General features: G+C 49.0%; 1 protein-coding gene across 6 annotated transcripts in view; it reads left to right on the top strand.

Annotated features, from left to right (window-relative positions):
* Positions 1–20,503, top strand: part of CUX1 (cut like homeobox 1) — a 362,384-nt gene that overhangs the window by 185,373 nt on the left and 156,508 nt on the right. For all 6 annotated transcript variants that reach the window (XM_069486412.1, XM_069486411.1, XM_069486413.1 and 3 more), the window contains one exon: positions 17,090–17,168. In XM_069486412.1, coding sequence (XP_069342513.1) covers positions 17,090–17,168 — 79 coding nt within the window. The remainder of the gene's footprint in view (positions 1–17,089; positions 17,169–20,503) is intronic.

Raw genomic sequence — 20,503 nt, 5'->3', positions numbered from 1 at the left:
GGGATGACTCTGTGTGTGTGTGTGTACACATCTCACATTTTCTTCATTCGTCTGTCGTCGGGCATTTAGGCTTTTTATATATCCTGGCTCTTGTGGATAGTGCCGCAGAGAACATAGCAGTGCAGATATCTCTTCAAGACACTGGTTTCAATTCCTTTGGGTGCATACCCAGAAGTGGGGTTGCTGGATCACAGGGTAGTTCTATTTTTGACTTTGTGAGGAGCCTCCATACTGTTTCCGTGATGGCCGTACCCATCTGCACTCCCACCAACAGCGCACGAGGGTTCCCTCCCTCCACACCCTCACCCGCACTTGTTATCTGTCTTTTTGGTAATCGCCATTCTAACCTGTGTGAGGTAATAGCTCACTGCGGTGTTGCTTTGTGTTTCCCTGATGATTGTACCTGTTGGCCAATTCTGTGTCTTCTTTTGAGAAATGTCTATTCAGTCCTTAGCCCAGTTTTTAGCCAGGTTGTTTGTTTTGTTGTTGCTAACTTTTCCCCTCTTTCCAGCCCACTCTTACGCGAGATTTTATATGCTTTAAAGGCCCGTATCTTGTCTTAGATTTCATATCACCTCCTTTGCCTTGCAGAACTGACTTTGTAAGGCATTACTCTTAGTTGAATTTCTCCCTCCCTGTCACCTTTCCCAGTTAGTACTTCCGGAGTGCTTCGTGTGAGACTTTGCCTAGACTCCTACAGACCCACAAGAAAAAACAGGTTGGTTCCCTGCCTAGAGGTGGGGGTGGGTGGGTGCCAGAGCCATCTTCAAGTTTGGGGCCCAGCGTCCCTACAGGTGACTGGAGGGGGCCAGGCACCCTGAGCACAGGCCGCTGAGTTCTGGCTGGAGGACCCAGGAGGGCTTGGCAACGACCCCGATACAGCCCTCTGTCCTGGCTCGTTAAGAGGGACTTCGTTCTCACCCAGGGCAGCCACCCTCAAGCTGTTGGGCCTTCCGTGGTGGTGGAGGTGACAGTGGCTATGGCGGTAGTGACGGGGATGGTGCATTATAATTATCTTAGGATAAAATCCTGGCCCGACGAATACAGTGTCTTCCTGTAGCTTCGCTCCATGATGGCTCAATTAGGGGCAGCAGGACCGCGGCGCAGCACTCAGGCCAGCTGCATAATTGAAAGCATATTTTCTCCCCCAAAGCTGCAGCTGGTTTGGTTCTGCTCATGCAGAAAAGGATATAACCTTGCATAACATAGGAAATGAACGGTTGAGAGAGAAGCCAAATTCAATTTCAGTCAGATATGTTGAGGCTAAGCCGTGATCTATGGGCGCAGGGGCAGGAGCCGTGCGCATGTGGAAAGGCGCGCACTCAGCAGTCTATTAATCACGGCCGGCCGCCCGCCCGGCGCTGCCGCCGCCCCGGGTGCCACCGCGCCAGCGCGCCCCTGGCCGCGGCTGGAGCGCAGCCAAGCACTCCAGAAGTTAACCTCTTAAAGACCCGGAGCTGCTTTCTGTTGAATAAATGTAATTTTGTGGTCAGAAATAAATGCTTGTGATGTAGCAGGAGCTTTGAAAACAACAGCGAGCCAAAGCTATTACAAATTGCTCTGTGTTGGGGAAGTCAACAGCAGACATCAAAATTCCGCGTGCAGGGCAAATTGATTTCGGCCCAGAGCTCTGCAGCTATTCAATAAAAGTCCTATTAAACCATTGTATGTAATGAACAATCCAGAGCAAATCTAATATTTTCAGCGGATAATTATTTTTAACATCCTCTCAGTAACCGCCGGTAGATTTCTTGGATGTTTACAGCTCAAATGCGAGTGGGGCCGGCCCTCCCAGCCGAGGGACCTGCACCAGGCACCCAGCTGCCGGGACGGGTCCCCGAATGCGGGGCTCAGGGCGGACCTAGGGCTCAAGGGTGACAGGCTCCTAAGGAAGGGTGCACAGGGCTTCTGGAGTCTCCCAGTGCCCGGCACATAGTAGGTGCCTGGAAATGTTTATTGAATTTACCTAAACTGAGTTAATACAAGAAAAGGAAGCTCAAAGGGCTCTAGAATAACTCAGGAAAATGACATGGTGGCAAAGTTGACTCAGAACACTGGGCCACAGGTAAGGAAATTGAGGTCCCATGTGATAAAGAGACTGATGTTAGCACCTGGGGGCTGGGGCAGACCTGGCACCCCAGGACTCCCCAGGACCTGCCCATTTCACTTCTGTTCCTGACAACCCGGCAAACAGATGTCTTTGCCAGGGAAGCCACATTGGAGGAGCCACCAGAATGAGCATGTTGCCAGCTGAGTGGGCTCTGCCCAGGTTGCTCCCCTGCCTTGTTCACAGGGGCTGGAACCCTCAGTTCCTACAGTCTCGGGATTATAACTCCTTATGTCAGTGTCCCCTCCCAGACCATGAGTTTCTTGAGGACAGCGTCTGCTCGTTCTTTCTTTCATTAAGTATTTATTGAACATCCATGTGCTAAGCTACAGCTGAACTAAACCCTGGGTAAATTAATGCAGGCACTGCTTAAAACATTCCAGTAGGATCTATATCCTCACGTGGCACAGTGGTTGGCATGTAGTAGGCCCTCAGTAAGTGATGGACGGATAGATGATTGGATGGAGGTATGGATGATGGGATGGAGGGATGGATAGATGATTGGATGGATGGACGGATGGATGGATGGATGGATGGATGGATAGATGATGGGATGGAGGGATGGATAGATGATTGGATGGATGGATGGATAGATGATGGGATGGAGGGATAGATGATGGGATGGAGGGATGGATGATGGGATGGAGGGATGGATGATTGGATGGATGGACAGATAGATAGATGATTGGATGGAAGAAGGATGGATGGATGAATGGGTGCATAGAGAGTTGGATGGATGGATGGATAATTAGATAGAGCAGATGGGTGGATGGATAGATGGATGATTGGAGGGCTGAATAGATGATTGGATAGAGGGATGAATGGATGGGTGGATGGAGGGAAGGAGAGAGGGAGAGATAGATGGACACACATGTGTGTGGATGCATAAAGAGTTAACATCTGTGGTATATAAATCAAAAGCATTCCCTGCTGGTAAAAAAAAAAAACTTTGTGTTCGATCTCCTTCCATTCCCAACCCTATTCAGGGACATGACCGTAGGAGCACTGGCCCTAGAGCATTAAGGCCTGGGTTTGAGGCCTGACCTGCCCTGACCTTTACCAAGTCAGCTAACCAACCACTCAGGACCTCCGTCACCTCACATGATGAATGTGGATAGATTTGAATGAGGATTTGATGTTGTATTTATCTGTAAGAGTAGACTGACTCTTAATAGTTTGTTGTTGTTTTTTTTTTTTTACTGGTCTAGAATAATCCAACAAATAGTATTCAAATAGTATTTATTTGAATATTGTACAATTTAAATTATTAGGGTATTTTATTTTCTGCAGATCTCTCTTCCGTTGGAAAAACTCAGTCTGGATGTTAATTAGGTTTTACTAATGTTCCATCAATTTAATGCAGTAACTCCTTAAATGAAACTGACACCAAGGACCAGACGGCCAGATGGAGGGCCGTGTTCATTTGTGTGCGATTCTGAGGCGGGAGCACAAGGTGCTGTTTGATGACAGCCGAGAGCCCCGAGAAGTTTTGTTGCCTGTTCAGAGAAGGGCAGGGATCTGTCGTGCCTTGGAGCAGAGACGGGTGGGGAGACAGGAGGGGAAGAGGCAGGCAGAGACAAGGCTGCACGGGGAGGTGCAGGGCACTGTGCCAGGCGTGGCACTTGATGCTGAAAGGCCCAGGGAGCTCCTGAGGATATCAACCAGGGCTTGCCATGGAGCGATCATTCGGGATGTGGTGGCAACACCACAGGAAGCAGAGAGACCGGTCCAGGACAGAGCTCCTTGGCTGTTTATATACCTCTGGAGAAAGGTCTATTCAGATCCTTTGCTCATTTTCTAATTCAGTTAATTATCTTTTTATTATTGAGTGGTAAGAGGCCTCTATGTATTCTGGAGTACTTTATCAGATATATGATTTACGGAACTTTTCTTCCATTCTATGGGGTGTTTTTTCACTTTCTTATTAATATCCTTTGGACCAGTAAAGTTATAAATTTGATGAAATCCTATTTATTTTTCTCTTGTTATTTCTGCTTTGAGTCATATCTAAGAAACCATGGCCTAATCCAAGGGCATGAAGGTTTACACCTGTGTTTTCTTGTAAGAAGTTTTGTAGTTTTAGCTTTTCCATTTTGGCCTTTGGTTTATTTTGAGTTAATTTCTATATATAGTGTCAAGTAGGCATCCAGCTTTGTTCGTTTGCATATGGATATCCAGTTGTCCCAGCACCATTTGTTGAGAGACTGTACTTTTGCCGTTGAATTGTCTCGTCACTCATGTCAAACATCAGTTGACCATAATGTGAGCGTGCACTTCTCGGCCCTCAGTTCTGTTTCATTTTTCTGTGTGCTTATCCTTGTGCTACTGCTGGTCTTGGTTGATGTAGCTTTGTGTTGAGCTTTTGATGTTGGGAAGTGTGAATCTTCCAACAATGTTTTTCTTTTTCAAAATTGCTTTGGTTATTTGGGGTCCTTTGCATTTCCATATGAATCTCAGAATCAACTTGTCAATTTCTGCAAAGAAGCCAGCTGGAATTTTGATAGGCATCGTTCCGAATCTGCAAATCAGCTTGGTGACTGTTGCCATTTTGATAGTATTAAGTCTTCCAATCCATGAATGTTGGGTATCTTTCCATTTAGTTTAGTTTTTTTCTACAGTGTTTTTTGGTTTTCAGAGTACAAGTCTTATACTTCTTTTGCTAAATTTACTTGTAAGTATTTTATTCTTTTTTTGGATGCTGTTATACAAGGAATTTTTAAAAAATTTTCACTGTCAGTTTATTGCAGAAGTATAAAAAGACAGTTGATTTTTGTACAGGCATGTTTCATTGTGTTTCATTGTGCTTCACTGTATTGTGCTCTGCAGATATTGTGATTTTTTTCACAGATTGAAGGTTTGTGGCGACCCTGTGTCAATGCCATTCTTCCGACAGCATGTGCTCACTTTGTATCTCTGTGCCATATTTTGGTCATTCTCACAATATTTCAAATTTCTGCACTATTATATCTGTTGTGGTGACCTGTTGTCAGTGATCTTTGATGTTACTATTATAATTGTTTGAGGACACCACGAACTGTGCTCATATAAGACAGCGAACTTATTGTCTTGTGTGTTCTGACTGCATTTCTGACTAGCCGTTCCCCTGTCTCTCTCCCTCTCCTTGGGCCTCCCTATTCCCTGAGACATAACAGTGTTGAAGTTAGGCTAATTAATAACCCTACAATGACTTCTAGGTGTTCTAGTGGAATGAAGAGTCACATGTCTCTCACTTTAAATCAAAAGCTAGAAATGATTAAGCTTAGTGCGGAAGGCACGTCAAAAGCTAGGCCTCTTGTGCCACTTAGTCAGGTTGTGGATTCAAAACAAAAGTTCTTGAAGGAAATCGAAAGTGCTACTCCAGTGAACACGTGGATAATACGAAAGCAAAACTGCCTTATCAGCAGATAGGGAGAAAGTTTTCCTGGTCTGGATAGAAGATCAGACCAGCCACAACATTCCCTTAAGCCAGATCCTAATCCAGAGCAAGGGCTTAACTCTTCAATTCTGTGAAGGCTGAGAGAGGTGAGAAAGCTGCAGAAGAAAAGTTGGAAGCTAGCAGAGGCTGGTTCATGAGGTTGAAGAAAGAAGCCGTCTCTGTAACAGAAAAGTAGAAGGTGAAGCAGCAAGTGCTGATGTAGAAGCTGCAGCAAGTTATCCAGAGGATCTGGCTAGTCGTTGATGGCCACACCAAACAGTGGATTTTCAGTAGATCAGACAGCCTTCTATTGAAAGAAGAAGCCATCTAGGACTTTTATAGCTAGAGAGGAGGGTCAGTGCCTGGCTTCAAAGCTCCAGAAGACAGGCTGACTGTCTGAAGTCCACTGTTGAGAGCCACTGCTCAGGAAAGCAGATTCCCTTCAAAATATCCCTGCTCACTGGCAGTGCACCTGGTCGCCCAGGAATTATGATGGAGATGTGCAAAGATGTGGGTATTGTCTTTGTGCCTGATAACACAACATCCATTCTGCAGCCCGCGGATCAAAGAGTCATTTCAACTTGCAAGTTTTATTATTTAAGAAATATATCTCATAAGGCTCAACTGCCGCAGACAGTGATTCCTCTGATGGATCTGGGCAAAGGAGATTGAAACCTTCTAGAAAGGATTCACCATTCTAGATGCCATTAAGAACGTTTGTCATTCGTGGGAGGGGGACAAAAATAGCAACATTAACAGAACTTTGGAAGAAGTTGATTCCAACCCTCATGGAAGACATTGAGGGGTTCAAGACTCCAGTGGAGGAAGTAACTGCAGATGCGGTAAAATACGAAGAAAACTATAATTAGTAATGGAACTTGAAAAATGTCGCTGAATTGCTGCAATCTCATGATAAAACTTGAACGGACGAGGATTTGCTTCTTGTGGATGAGTAAAGAAAGTGGTTTCTTGAGCTGGAATCTACTCCTGGTGAAGACACTGGATACACTATTGAAATGACAACAAAGGATGAGAACATCACATAAACTTAGTCGATAAAACAGCAGCAGGGTTTGAGAGGACTGACTCCAACTTTGAACAAAGTTGTGCTGTGGGTAAAATGCAATCAAACAGCATCACATGCTACAGAAAAATCTTACACGAAAGAGTCAATTGATGCAGCAAACTTCATTGTTGTCTGATTGTAAGGAATTGCTGCCCCCTCAACCCCATCAGCAGCCACGACCCTCCCTCAGCAAAAAGCTTATGACTCCCTGAAGGTTCAGATGATCATTAGCATTTTTTAGCAATAAACTATTTTTAAATTAAGGCATGCACATTAATTTTTTTTGAGACATAAAGCTATTGCACAGTAGACAATAGTATTGTGCAAACATAACTTTTGTATGCACTGGGAAAAGAAAAAATGCATGTGACTCACTTTATTGCGATATTTGTTTTTGTCTTATTCACTTTATCGTGGTGTTTTGGGGCCAAACCCACGGTACCTTGAAGTGTGCCCATGTGTTGATATTGTATCGTGCAGTCTTGCCAAGCAATGTATACATTTTTATACCGTTAAATTTTTTTCCTCTACACATATATCATCTACTCACAAAGATAAGAGTGTTAAAAATCTCAGGTGGACATTCATCCTCTGGGAAATTTTCCCCAGCTGCTGTGATTTACCCCTGGAGGGCCAGAGTGGGGGAACACGGTCCCATCCTGAGCCTTTTTTTTTCTTTTTGAGACAGAGTGTCGCTTTGTTGCCTGGGCTAGAGTGAGTGCCGTGGCGTCAGCCTACCTCACAGCAACCTCAAACTCCTGGGCTTAAGCAATCCTACTGCCTCAGCCTCCCGAGTAGCTGGGACTACAGGCATGCGCCACCATGCCCGGCTAATTTTTTCTATATATATATTTTAGTTAGCCAGATAATTTCTTTCTATTTTTAGTAGAGACGGGGTCTCGCTCTTGCTCAGGCTGGTCTCGAACTCCTGACCTTGAGCGATCCACCCGCCTCGGCCTCCCAGAGTGCTAGGATTACAGGCGTGAGCCACCGCGCTCGGCCCCATCCTGAGCCCTTGATGGGTAGAAGTAGGAAGCTCTGACCCTCATGGCATGGGATAGAACACCACCAAGTATGTTGCAGCCTCCTTAGACAATTTCGTGGATGGAGTGCGGGAATGAATGCACTGGTGGGTGAGAAAGGCAGCCGGCACCTTCCTCCTCTGAAGTTTCCGGCTGTTTGGGCTTCCATCTGCCTTCCTGGAGCTTTTACCTGTTGGTTCTGGTTTTGCACTCCGGGGAGAGAGAAGACAGCTAATCCTTCCCCGAGACAGCCTTTCAGAGATACGTTGACAGGCGGGATGTCAGATGTGCGTGGAAGGGCTCTGTACACTGTAAAGGGGGGTGGAAGTGCTCGCTGCCATTGTTACCATCTTTGCTATTGTCCCTGCACTGTCCTCTGCCACACGTCTCCTCTCCGTGGCCCCACAGCCTCGTTCCCACGCTCGTTCTCCACGGCTCCTCTGGCTTTCCTGTGTTAGAAACTTTGCAGAGTGTGGAGAATAACTAAGGAACACTTCCGTCAATTTCTGTAAGAAGCAGTTTTGTGTCATCAGCCAGGTCTGCAGTGCGTCGTCTTTATAGCCAGCACTGCCCCGTGGCATCCGTCCACCCTGCTCCGAGCAGTGCAGGGACGTGCGGGAAACCCTGTTCGGTGCCCTGGGACGAGAAGTGATATAGGCGTGATCCAGCCTCACGGAACTCCCATGCCGGGCATTGGAAGTCATGAAGGAACGTGACCTTGAGAAACAAAGCTGGTGGTGGCAGCTGGGCTCCCACACCTGTCTCCAATTACCCTTCTCTCCACGTGTCCCCAGGGTGGGCCAGCGTGCTGGGAGCGAGCCTCCGCACGCTCCAGGGGCTCTCGTCTCCCTGTAGAGCTCTCGTGGCAATGGCAGGACTGGTCCTTTGCCAAACACGGAGTCTACTTAGAGGGGAACTACTGGGCTGTCTGCCACTTTCATCTTGTTTCAGAAAACACGTATGTTCCTTTTACATGGCCGTGTTGAGGTAAAATCAGACCTGGCGCTTTGGCTTGTGTACGTGCCTGTTTCGGACAGGACCTTGGTCATTCGCAGTTGACGTCTGGTATTCCATGTGGCTCTTCAAAACACGTTTGCTCTTGAAAACATTCTGCAGCCAAACTTAGACAAAACTATTCTGTCATGTCCCTGCCGCTCTCGTTGATTCATATTGGCCGGTAGTCCAGCAGAGCCCATCGATTTGAAAATCCTTTTAATGGTCTGTGTTTATTTCTAAATCATTAGCTTGTAAACTCCCAGGGTGTGCAAGCTAGTGGATTGTTCCTGGGCGTGCCATTGCCACTGTGGTGTCTTAAATGTTGTTTACGTGTCCTGGTCCCCGAGGACTCGGAGCATTTTGGCTTTCTGCTTGGTTTGGTAGTGAAGGGGGCAACTGTGGTATAGTGGAAAGAAGGTACTAAGCTTGGGTTTATTAGGGAAAGTTACTGATGTTGACTTGGTTTCTGTCCAGACTTTGCCAGAAACTTGATGTAGAAGGTTCTCCTGTTTTGCCATAGCAACTCAATAAGGAGGAGTTTGTTTCCCTCACTTAACAGATGAAGAAACCAAGGCTTCAATATTTAAGTACCCTGCCTACAAATCACCCAGCCAGTGCGTACCAGAGCCGAGACTGAAACCCCAAGTTTGTCTTTTCTTGAAAGCACACACTGCTTCCATTGACTACGTGGGCCCACGTGCTGGGATGTTGTCATGTCCTGGGGAGTGGGGGTTGGTTAGGGGCCAGGTTTGAGTGACATGGTCGTTTCCTGCCTCTGAGAAGTGGAGGTGGTAACATGGCAGCTCCTTCACTGTTTACCAAGTTGCTGCCATGGCTTTGACCTTCACAGCATCCAAAAGGTAGCCTCCCCACTTTCCAGATGAAGAAGCCGAGGCCCAGACAGGTTAATTCAGTGGCTCAGGTAGTGCTGCCGTTTTGGTGTTGGAGCTGGGCCCCCCGCCCTGGTGTGCCAACCACATATCCTGGCCCTTGACCCAGGGGACCCTGTCTTGCCTGCCTCCCACGCGTGGCCAGGGCCAGGCAGCAACCTGGAAAGGCGAACCTTTCTCGTTCCAGTATCCACAGCACTACTTCAGCCCCAGTTACCATCCCCACAGATCATCTGAAGACCCATTTTTCTGTTTTGTGCTACTTTGGTGATACCAGGGCCTTCGTAAAAGTCCACGTCATTGTCTCTGTCTGTGTGCACCAAGGCACCCTGATGTGTGGCATGTGGCGGGCCTAGCAGGGCAGCACTGGGCTCCTAGGGCCCCCACCTCCCCCGGTATGTTCCCAAAGTCTGCTACAGTCCAGCATGCAAAAGGGTATCATCCTTTTCACTGTGAGCTGGGTGTGCAGCACTGGTGGTGTGCAGCCTGCCCTCGGGTGGGGTTCTGGCTCACCCTGTGCAAACAGAGCATCGTGTGATAGTAACAGCTGCAGAATATTCTGGGCCCGCGAAGTGCCAGGCCCAGTGTAGCCACTTTGCACCCATTCTTTCTTAATACTTATGGGGAGCCGTGAAGAGGTCTTCTTCTCTCCATCTTAGAGACATCACGCAGCTAGTCTATCTCAACCCCAAAGCACCTCCGTCTTTTTCTACTCTGCTAACGCTGCCTCACCAGGATCTTCTTGTTCCCACAAGGGCAGTTTGCTCTTCCCCAAAGTAGAGAACACTTTGGTTCTTGTTCTCTCTCGACACTTCCCACTGTCTAGGCGAGATAAACCGTGGTGGATCGTAAAAGCTTTCAATTACGGGAAGCCGCTTCCCCCACGCTGGTCTTCCCAAGTAATCCATGTTGCTGGACTCAGGAGTGAGTTTTAAGGAATCTCCTGGGGATAAAGAGAAGCCATTAAGGTAGGGTGGCCACCTAGTTCCCCCCGGGCTGTGGGCAGTGACCCAGGGCCACTGTGGAGGACGCATGGCGAGGAGAGGCGGCAGTTAGTGTGATCACCGGCTGCTGGTCTGCAGTGTCCCCACTAGAAGTCACGAGGGGGCTTCTGTTAAGGCTGAAATGCCAAAGGTAGAAATGAGATTATAGGTCCAAAATTGCTTTCCATCACAGACGGGTTAGGGACTTCCTGCGGGGAATGTTATTTTAAGGCATAAGCTAACCCCTGAGGAGTTGTAGGAACCCATTGTAGATGCTATTTAAGAGAACACCTTTCATCTACGGTAAAAAAAGAAAACGAGAGACTATCATAACAGGTGAATTCTTTTTAAGGTGGCCCTTTTTTTTTTTTTTTTGAGACAGAGTTTCACTCTGTTGCCCAGGCTAGAGTGAGTGCCGTGGCGTCAGCCTAGCTCACAGCAACCTCAAACTCCTGAGCTCAAGCGATCCTACTGCCTCAGCCTCCCGAGTAGCTGGGACTACAGGCATGCGCCACCATGCCCGGCTAATTTTTTCTATATATATTTTTAGCTGTCCACATAATTTCTTTCTATTTTTAGTAGAGATGGGGTCTCACTCTTGCTCAGGCTGGTCTCGAACTCCTGAGCTCAAACGATCTGCCCACCTCGGCCTCCCAGAGTGCTAGGATTACAGGCGTGAGCCACCGCGCCCGGCCTAAGGTGGCCCTTTCTTCTTCTGTGCAGTAACTAATGCTCTGAGCGTGAGAATTCTCCACTCGCTGACCCTCTGAGACTTGGACACGATGAGTTACTATTTGCATGGCGGGCAGTTCTCATGGCTCAGAGATGCTCCCCCACCCTGGAAACTAGCTCCTGGGTCTCTCCATGCAGTTGTCCTATCTGCCTCGTGCGATCCCGCCAGGGTTCCTGCAAGACGGGCATTTCCATCATTCCCCTTTCCTAGCCATGGAAAGTAGGGTGAGAGAGGCAGAGGCTCCGTAGCTGGCTCAGTGTTCCAGAACCCATCCTGGAGCCATGTCTTAAATCTAGTCTTGTGATGTCAAATTTAGTGCCCTTTCTACCATTAATATATCATACCATGATTTCCCCCCAACCTCTCGACAAAAATAAACAATCAAGCTTCAAATCAAATAAACCAAAATCTTCTAGCTCTCAAGATACTGGTTGCTTAGTCCTTGTTTTTACTTTGTGCCACCTTCTTAGAGATGTGGCCGCCTGTTACGACCCGTGATAGTCAGTCTTTACTAGATGGTGCCACAGTAACAGACAGCTCCCAATCTCAGTGGCCTCTGGCAACAAAGGACTGTTCCTTGTTGATGTTATATGTTGGCTGTGACTCTGCCCTGGCCCCCTGGGTGGTCTTCATTTGCGATCTCAGTGGAAGCAGCAGCTCCTGTCAAGTCCCACGGCAGAGGACGCAAGTGCAATGGCCGAACCATGCCATGGCTCTTAAGTCTTATGTTCAGACACGGCCCAGGGCACTGTCACGTGCATGCCGTTGGTCAAAGCAATTCATGTGGCCACACCTGAGGTCTGGGGTGGGGAAGCACCCACCTGGCAGGTGCTGTCACACCACACACCAGGTGCAGTGGGCAGAGCTGTGTGCTCCCTCCTGCAGGGACAGTGGATGGCAGTTGGGAGCAGTAGCACCATATGCGGAGACTCCCGGAACCCCGCAGCACCCCTCTGCTGGCACCAAACACCTGGGCACTTCTCACCCCTTCTGAATCTCAGGGGTCTCCCGATGGATTCTGTGAACTTGCTCTCCAGCCTGGACCCTGAGTTTCTCTACTACTATAAGCAGATATTGATTGATTGAGAGTTAGAATAAAAATACCTTCGTGTAGACGTTTGTCTATCAATGTAATACTTATTACGTAAAAAACCGAACCCAACATTATGAAAGCGATGTTGCTGAAAGGATAACGGTCGGATCCAGTAGAAGCCATCCAGCGTGTTGCCACAGCGAGGACGTGTGGCTCCCTGCAGGAAGCCACCTGAAGAGCACTCCTGGGTGTGTGCCGAGGGAAAGACACGCCAGTGGGCTGCCACCAGCCAAGTGGCTGCTGTCATACTGCAGCGTAGGAGACACACGCTTACTGAACAGAGAACCCTTTGCATGTTAAGCATTTTTATAAAGATTTGAAACTGGGTTTCTTAACTGTTTGCTCGCTTGTGCAGATGCAACAGTTGGACAATTGAGGTAGACTTTCATTCACACGGTAAAACTTTATTAAACACCTGAGTGCCAGCGGCTAGGAGGAAAGGCAGTTGATCCTACAGCGCAGTTTGGGCTTTCCAGGAATTCAGAAACCCCCGAGGGAGGAGCTTGATCTGTAGTCCAGGGACTCCAGGGCAGTCCCCGCAGCAGTGGGAGTGGCCGCAGCCGGGAGACGGATCAGCGCTGAGCCGGGGATCAGGGGAGCATTCCAGGGAGGCGCCTTCCAGGCTGAAGGGAAATTGCTCATGTATTCAGGGAACAGGGAGTGACCGGGTGTGGCTGGAGTATGAGGCGTGGCAGGAGGTGAGCTTGAAAAGTGTAGGCCGATCCCTGGGAGCAGGGCAGGTTCTCCCCCAGGCCCGAACGGCCTCTAGATCTGCCCCCATCCTGCCTTTACAGCGGTGCTTCTCGCAGATGGTTTTAAGGGCGTGGGAATCTCTACCTTGGGCTGACATGGGTGCATGAAGTAGCCAGGATCCTAACTTCAGCAATCCTTGTCTTAAGACCTTACCCCAAACCTCTTGTCATCACAAATCCATTCCCTCTTGTAGGGAGCCAAGCTGTGGCTCACCACCTCCAAGGCCTGCAGCAGACAGCCACGTACCGGTGTCAGGCGGGTGTGGCGGGTGACGGGCATGAGGATGAGCAGGACCCTGTGCCTTCCCTCCCTCCCTCACAGGAGGGCCCCCTTCCTGGGCAGTGGCCGCACGGGCACCTGGAGGGAAGCTCCTCCTGTAGCAGCGTCACTGTGGTGTGCGCCTTCCCCGTCGCTGCTCACGCTGACTCACCCCTGTCCAGGTACGGAGGAGCTGGCAGCAAAGGCAGCTCGCCGACCCCTTCCGGACTCAGCACGCTGCCCGCCAAGGGAGCCCAGCACGTAGCCTGAAGAGAGTGGCGCTTGCACTGAGTCTTGCAGCATAGATAGGTCTGGAGTGGACAGAGATGCCAGCAAAGGGCATTCCACGTAAGCAAAACCACGGAACTAGCAAGTCACAGACTGCAGTGAGGAATTCACAAGCTGCGGTGGCCAGACGGCGGCCCGCCCTGGGCAGGCTGGGCTAGGCAAGGGCGAGGATAGACCCAAGCTCAAACTCCGGGGCCACCCTGGGTCTAGGCCAGTGGCCATGGGAGGAGTCCAAAGAGTGAAGGAGCATAGAAAGTACCCAAATTCCCAGAATCAGTAAATTCTTCCAGACAGTTCTAGAAATCTCATAAGGGGGTGAGGGGATCTCATCACGTAGCTCAGCCAGGCATGGAGTACTCTCGTCTCCTTCAGGAACCTCATGGTCCAGTTGCTTAGTGAATGGATTAAGCTCATTGGCCTGGCCTTGTTCCCGGTACTGGCTTGGATTCCCTGGGCTTTGTGGAAGAGGGAAGGGGAGAGCGCTCGGAACCGTGGTTCCCGGGGCTGCCTAACAACGACCACAAACTGAGCGGCTTCGACAGCAGAATTTTGTCCTCTCATGGTTGGAGGCTGGAAAGCCAAGATCCAGGTGTCAGCAGGGTTGGTTCCTTCTGGGCACAGTGAGGGGGAGTCTGCTCTGTGCCTGTCTCCGGCCCCCAGGGGTTTGCTCGTGATCTTGTGCATTCCTCGGCACATCACCCCAGTCTCTGCCTTCATCTCCACGTGACGTTCTCCCTGGGTACGTGTCTGTGACCGTGTCCAGACATCTCCTTTTCGTCTGGTCATACTGGATTAAGACCTTGTCTTAACATGATCACCTGCAAAGCCCCTATCTCTAAATGAGGTCACCTTCACCGTATTGGGGGTCAGGACTTCAGCATCTTTTGGGAGACACACACAGTTCAACCCATTACAGTCCCCACCTCCACGTCCCCGTGAACAACCCAGGCAGGAGAGAGAAGGACAATGTTCAGGATTCTTCCAGGGCCTATCCTTTGCCTCCAGAGAGGCACCCTTCATGCCCCCGTGGGAACACCCAAGAAGTGTCTACTCGGCTCTCTGGACTGGCTGCTCCCCACGGCCACGCGGCTCTTAGGAGGGGCTGGGGAGCCTCCCGGGCAGCGGGAGAGGCAGCTGCAAATCCACGTTTCCTCCAAGCATCTCTACGTGGTGGTTAGGTGCAGCTGAAATAATGCCATTAAGGCATTTCCCAAAATTTGTAATAGATATTTAAAAAGATGTATGTTAGTGGAAGAAAGCACAATACAAAATTTTGCATATGGTTTGACTTAAAATACACGTTTTTAAAAAGCTTTATTGAGATATAATTCACATATCATATAATTTATACATTTAAGGCCTGCAGTTTATTAACTTTTAGTATATTCACAAAGTTGTGCAACCGTCACCACAATTGTAGAAATTTTCATCATCCGCAGAAAGAAACCACACACCCCATAGCCAGCATCCACCGGCCCTCCCTGTTCCCCACCCCTGGCCCTAGACAACCCTCATCTACCTTTTGTCTCTCGTTTCCTATGTGCCTGCATTTCATTCAACTGTATATTTTAATTAGAAAAAAAATGGAAGAGAATTACAGACTAGACAGTATGACTCCCACCAGTGAATAGCAGAATTATGATTTTAATTTTCTTCTCTGTATTTTTTATATTTTTCTAATTATACAATGAGCATGAATTGCTAAAAATGGGGAGGGGGTTTTTTTTTTTAAAAAGAGAGAGCTGTCTTGTCATATTAATCGTCCTTGTGGATTATTCTGAAACCCCCCTCAACACCTCGATCACAACCTTATTTCGTGGTGGGGGGATATGTCTGAGTTCCAAACGACTGACTTCAAATTGGAATTTTGGAGCACAAGTTGTCAGAAGTTGGAAATGCTCGCGTTGCATTAGTATGGTCTACGTCAGATTTCCCAGACCGTCCTGCTCACCGTGTTCCCCGTCCCTTAGTGTCTAACCGTCTTTAATCAGGTGACCTCTCAGCCCTTAACAAATTGTCAGTTGGCTCAGGCGAGAGGCCCTGTAATTAAACCACATCCTTTGCCTCTTTAATAACATTGGAGACCGAGAACATAATTCTATGAGGGGACAGAAGGAATATATAATTTAGTGTCCTTTTCCTGAGCCAATATGAACTTCGTGCATGTACAGTCTTGCATGCTTCAGGTATACAAAGTCAGCTGTTGTCTCAGCAGTTGTGTGTGTGAGCTAAGCACTGTAACAAGTCGATCCGGCATTTGGAAACTCTTTGGATGTGTGTCTAGTGTACTTCGGGGTTTTGAACTTCACCTTTCTTTGAGTAATAGACATCCACACTGGGGGAACGAACTCAGCTAGATCAGTTCACAAGACAAACCAATCCTGGCCAGTGTCGCAGAACCTCACCCATTGCCTAAGCTAGAAAACTGGGCGCCTTGTTCTTCCGGGCCCCAGATCTCCCGCCTGCGTCTCCCCCCCCCAGCACCCAAGGCCCCACATATTTCTCACCGGGATGAGGGCAGCACCCTCCCAGGGGGTCTCCTCCCTGCCCCTCCTATGCTCCTTCCACTCTGGCTGATGCTCAGGTGACACAGGTTGGGATACACCCCGCTTGCCTGTCCAGTGTCGTCACCCACAGCCCCTGCACGTGTGTCCGTGTTCCCACCCCAGCAGGCTTGCTCATCTCCCAGCCCCAACCATGGGTCTTAATCTGGATTTCATGGATGGAGCACAAACCGACGTGTGAGTGTCCTAAAATAGGATGCATAACTCCGTGTGTGTGTGTGTGTGTGTGTGTGTGTGTATTTGGGTGGGGGGAGCGGGGATGGGGTGGGGTGGGACGGCCCTTGGCTTCATAACATTCTTAAAGAGGATCTGTGACCCTCCAAATTTCAGAACTTTGCTCTGGGTATTTGCATGTGTTCTTACATGCATTGCCTCGCCTGTCCACCCTGGGAGCTGTTCTTGAAGACTCTGCTCCAATGTGACAGCTTTCCTGCCTGAGGTCCCTTTCTCCATGTCCCCAGGGCTGGAATTGAATTACTTGTTGACATACGTGTTTCCCCCACTAGACCTCAGCTCCTAAAAGTAAAAGCTGTCGTCTCTCCCTGCTACCCCTCCCCCCTCACCTTCCCAAGCACAATGTCTAGTGCGTGGTCAGCTCTTAGCAGCACTTGCAGAAGAAGGAAAGGGCCAGGAAGGGCACACCAGACCATTTTCTCTGTGGAAAGCCCACCCAGTGGTCCCCGCTCAGTGTGGTGAGTGGCCACCTTCACCCTGATTGCCTGGGCCGCGGAGACTGTCTCCCTCTTGCGTGCCTGCGGGCTGTCCTCTGAGGGGCTGAAGGCCCAGTTGTCAGGCATCTACACGGAGAAATCAGACTTCCGTTTGCTGTGCGAACTCACTAGATGTATAATGATTTTTAAATTACCTCTTGACAAATTTTGAGCTCTTTGTTTTTCTCTTCTTTCCTTCCTCCCGTCTCAGATTGACGCACTGAGCAAGAGAAGCAAAGAGGCTGAGGCAGCCTTCTTGAACGTCTACAAGAGATTGATTGACGTCCCAGGTAAGCACCGGCACGGATAGCCCCGGCGGGGCTCTGCGGCTGAGCGGTGGGTGTTGGGCTCCTTCTCAGCTTTCCAAGGAACATACGCCCTCGGTGGCAGCTTCCCCCGGAAACCCGGGAGTTCCAGGAAACGTGAATTCTCCATCACCCAGTCTTCAGATAGGGATGGAAATTTGATGCACTTGTTAAAGTACCCGTGTAATTGCTAGTAAATGCAGAAACTCAAACCTCTGGAGCTACAGTATAAAATGGTGCGTGTACCACAGAGAAGACATAGGATCAATGTCTATATGCTGCACACCAGTCTCCTGGGCTGCCGGGCACCACCTTCAGGACTCCAGGAATGGCCCTGACGGGACATCTGGAATGCCTGGCTCCCCCACCAGGTCGTCAGGATTAGTGACCTTCAGACTAGGCAGAGAGGGTAACTGATAATTCCTTTAGCCACAACTAAATATGTGGGTTGTTTCTTCTTTTGAAGGAACTACAGAGTTAAAATTTAAATGATGTTTGTTAGGCGTTGTGAGAGTTGGTGGCTTCCGATTTCTCATTTTAGAAAAGTGAGACAGACTTTGCAGTACCTAGACCCACTGGTCCTGTTGTTGGTCCTCTGCTCCCCGGTGACTTAGAATCTGTAGGGAGGTGACGGGCATGACCACGTGGGTCCCAGCTCAGTCCTGGAGAGACTGATCAGAAAATTAGAAAAGCCACTTAGATGTCCTCCTCTACCAACCAAGGAAACCTAATTGCCACCACCAACCCTCCCAACCCACGAGAGTCACCTGCTTGCCCGTATTGGTAAGCTCTGAATATCACTGACGTTACTAGAGCTACTTCAGCAAAGCAAGGCAGAAACAGGTCTCCTTTGTACCTGCCCTTATGTTCTAGTTCAGGTCCACCATAGCTTTTCTGTTCCCTCTTGGAGTCGGGATTATTAAGGGGCATAAGAAAGCACTTCGGACAGGGAGTGGGAAGGTCAGATTCTCTTGCCACAGGCTTGTTGTGAAGTCTTGATCACATTCCTTTTCCTCTCTGGGGAACAGCCTGGCAGCAGAGAATGAATGATTTGCTTTGTTCTTACCTTTTGCTATCTTGGGAGCTTATCTAACTCTTAGTTCCCAAGTGGTGCCCTTTGAGTTTCTGCAAGAGTTTGTGTGTGACTACGGGTTCCCCGAAGACTGACCAAGCCCCACAAGGTAGTTCATGGATCATCCGATGTCCCGCTGTTCCGCAGGTATCAGCAGCTTGGCAGGCGTGAGGTGGTGGCTGAGAATTCTCTCTGGCCTGTGTCGTGTCCATACTGACTCAGGGATAAAGCATTTATGGAAACAGTGCGACCTGGACTTTGATAAATAGAACTTTTGATTTCCATAGAATTCCTTCTTTTAAGTTTTCTGTTCTCCGTGTCAGGAGGGTCCTGCCCATCCTGTTTCCAGAAGCTCCTGCCACTGCAGAGCGGGGTCCGGGAAGGGAGTGCTTTCTAGCCAAGAACTCTGCATCCGTCGTTTGGGTGACAGTTGAGAAGGGGCTGGCTTATTCCATCTTTGCCAAAGACCCAGAGAGCCTTTGCTCCTGTTTTCTGTATAACCTAGAATCTCGTTTTTCGAAGTCGAATTTGTACCTGGATTTTCCCCTAGTGAAGTTTCCCCACTGGGCGGCCACTTTAACAAGCTGTTAGGTTTCTTTTTCTACAATTACAGAAAAGAAGAGACCATTTTTCTCATCAGTGTTCCCCTTTGCCTGAGCAGGCCTTCATGTACATATACAAATTTTATGGAATTTCTATCATAACATGAGTATATATTTATATTCTGCTTTTTTCACTTAATATCATTATTATTACTACTACCATAAGCGTTTTTCCTATAGTGGTGATATTCTTCATAATTATCATTTTTGGCTGGGGAATAAACGTTTGCAGTTTAGATTCAAAATGGTGGGAGCAACATAATGTCTGATGTTCTCTCTAGTAATAAAAGTCAATCAAAATACATCTACATTCCACGTAGATCACTTTCACGCGCCGCCTCCCGGCTATTTCTTACAAATGCTGTGGTCTGACAGATCTAGCAAGTTACTTAAAAAGCAGGAACGGGGCTCGGCTCACTCTACCTGTGTTTTGAAGTCTGATTATTGCCTGGGTGAAGTAATCGTGTGGCTGAGGCTTACAGGAAGGGCCTGGTCAATAGCGACGGTGCATTTACTGACAGTCACACGGTTGGGGGGAGTCAGGGTGCCTTCCCTGTCTGCGTGCTTCGGGCTTTAATCCAGCAGAATCCAGAAACACTTGGGGGTGTGTTAAGTTCTCCTAGTTGCAAGAGGCAGCAACTCCCGCTATCTCAGAAAAATGGAGGAAGCTCTCGGGAATAACGTGGCAGGTATTTCAGGTACGTGCCACGTGGCCCAGCTCCAGGAAAGGCTGCCGAGCCGGCCCCAGGAAGAGGTGGAGCCAGAGTCCCACCCAGCCCGAAACTGGCAGAGACACCTGACCAAACTAGCTCCCACCCTGTGCCCCTTCCTGAAATTTTATTTATTTGTGCGTTTTCTTGTTACTTACCTATTGGTCTCACTGCAATGAAAGCTCCTTGAGGACAGGGCTTTGCTTTGTCGCTTTCTGCCCAGCACCTGGCACACAACAGGGGTGACATGGTGAGTGACTGAAGAAGTCAGTTGACCCAAAGCCCCACCCCCAAGTCCTCAGCAGCAGAGTTCACGAAGGGTCACACTGGCGACTCCTAAAGCTTTGTCTCTGGTCCAGTTGTCACTCCTGAGTACCAACCTGCATGTCCAGCTGCCTCTGAGACTTCCCGCAGGAGTGACTGATGGGCACCCTGCAACCACTGGGTGGGTGTGTCTGACGGAAACTGTTCTTCCTGCATTCCTGCTCTTTGCAAAGGCACGATCTCCCACCCAGCTGCCCGTGCCAGAGCACCTGGTCCCCAAGTCCTGGCCATCCCACCTCCAGAATGTGTCTCGATTCCATCCACTTCTCTCCACCCCACCTTGTGCAGTTCAGGTCGACACAAGAGTCTTTGCACTTGCAGGGTGGCCGGACCCCTCCTCTGCTGACCCCCCAGGTCTGGCTGGGGTGTGCCCTTCTCGCACTCACACCTGCCCACCCCCGTCACGACTACTTGCTAAATCTGTGTCCTTTCTGGCAAGGCAGAGAGATGGGGACAGTGTGATCTTGTCCCTAATTATTTCCCTAGTGTCTACCCCAGTGCCTGTCATGTAGCAGAAACTTCATAAGTGTTTGTCAAATGAATGAATAAATTAGTGGATCAAATTATTTCTTCACAATGCTCTCTGAGTTTTTTGGGTCTCAGGCTTTAATT

Source organism: Eulemur rufifrons, chromosome 14, assembly GCF_041146395.1.
Source record: "Eulemur rufifrons isolate Redbay chromosome 14, OSU_ERuf_1, whole genome shotgun sequence".
NCBI classification, from domain to species: Eukaryota; Metazoa; Chordata; class Mammalia; order Primates; family Lemuridae; genus Eulemur; species Eulemur rufifrons.
The sequence above is the reverse complement of the archived record's forward strand: the minus strand, read 5'-3'. Positions and strand labels throughout refer to the sequence as shown.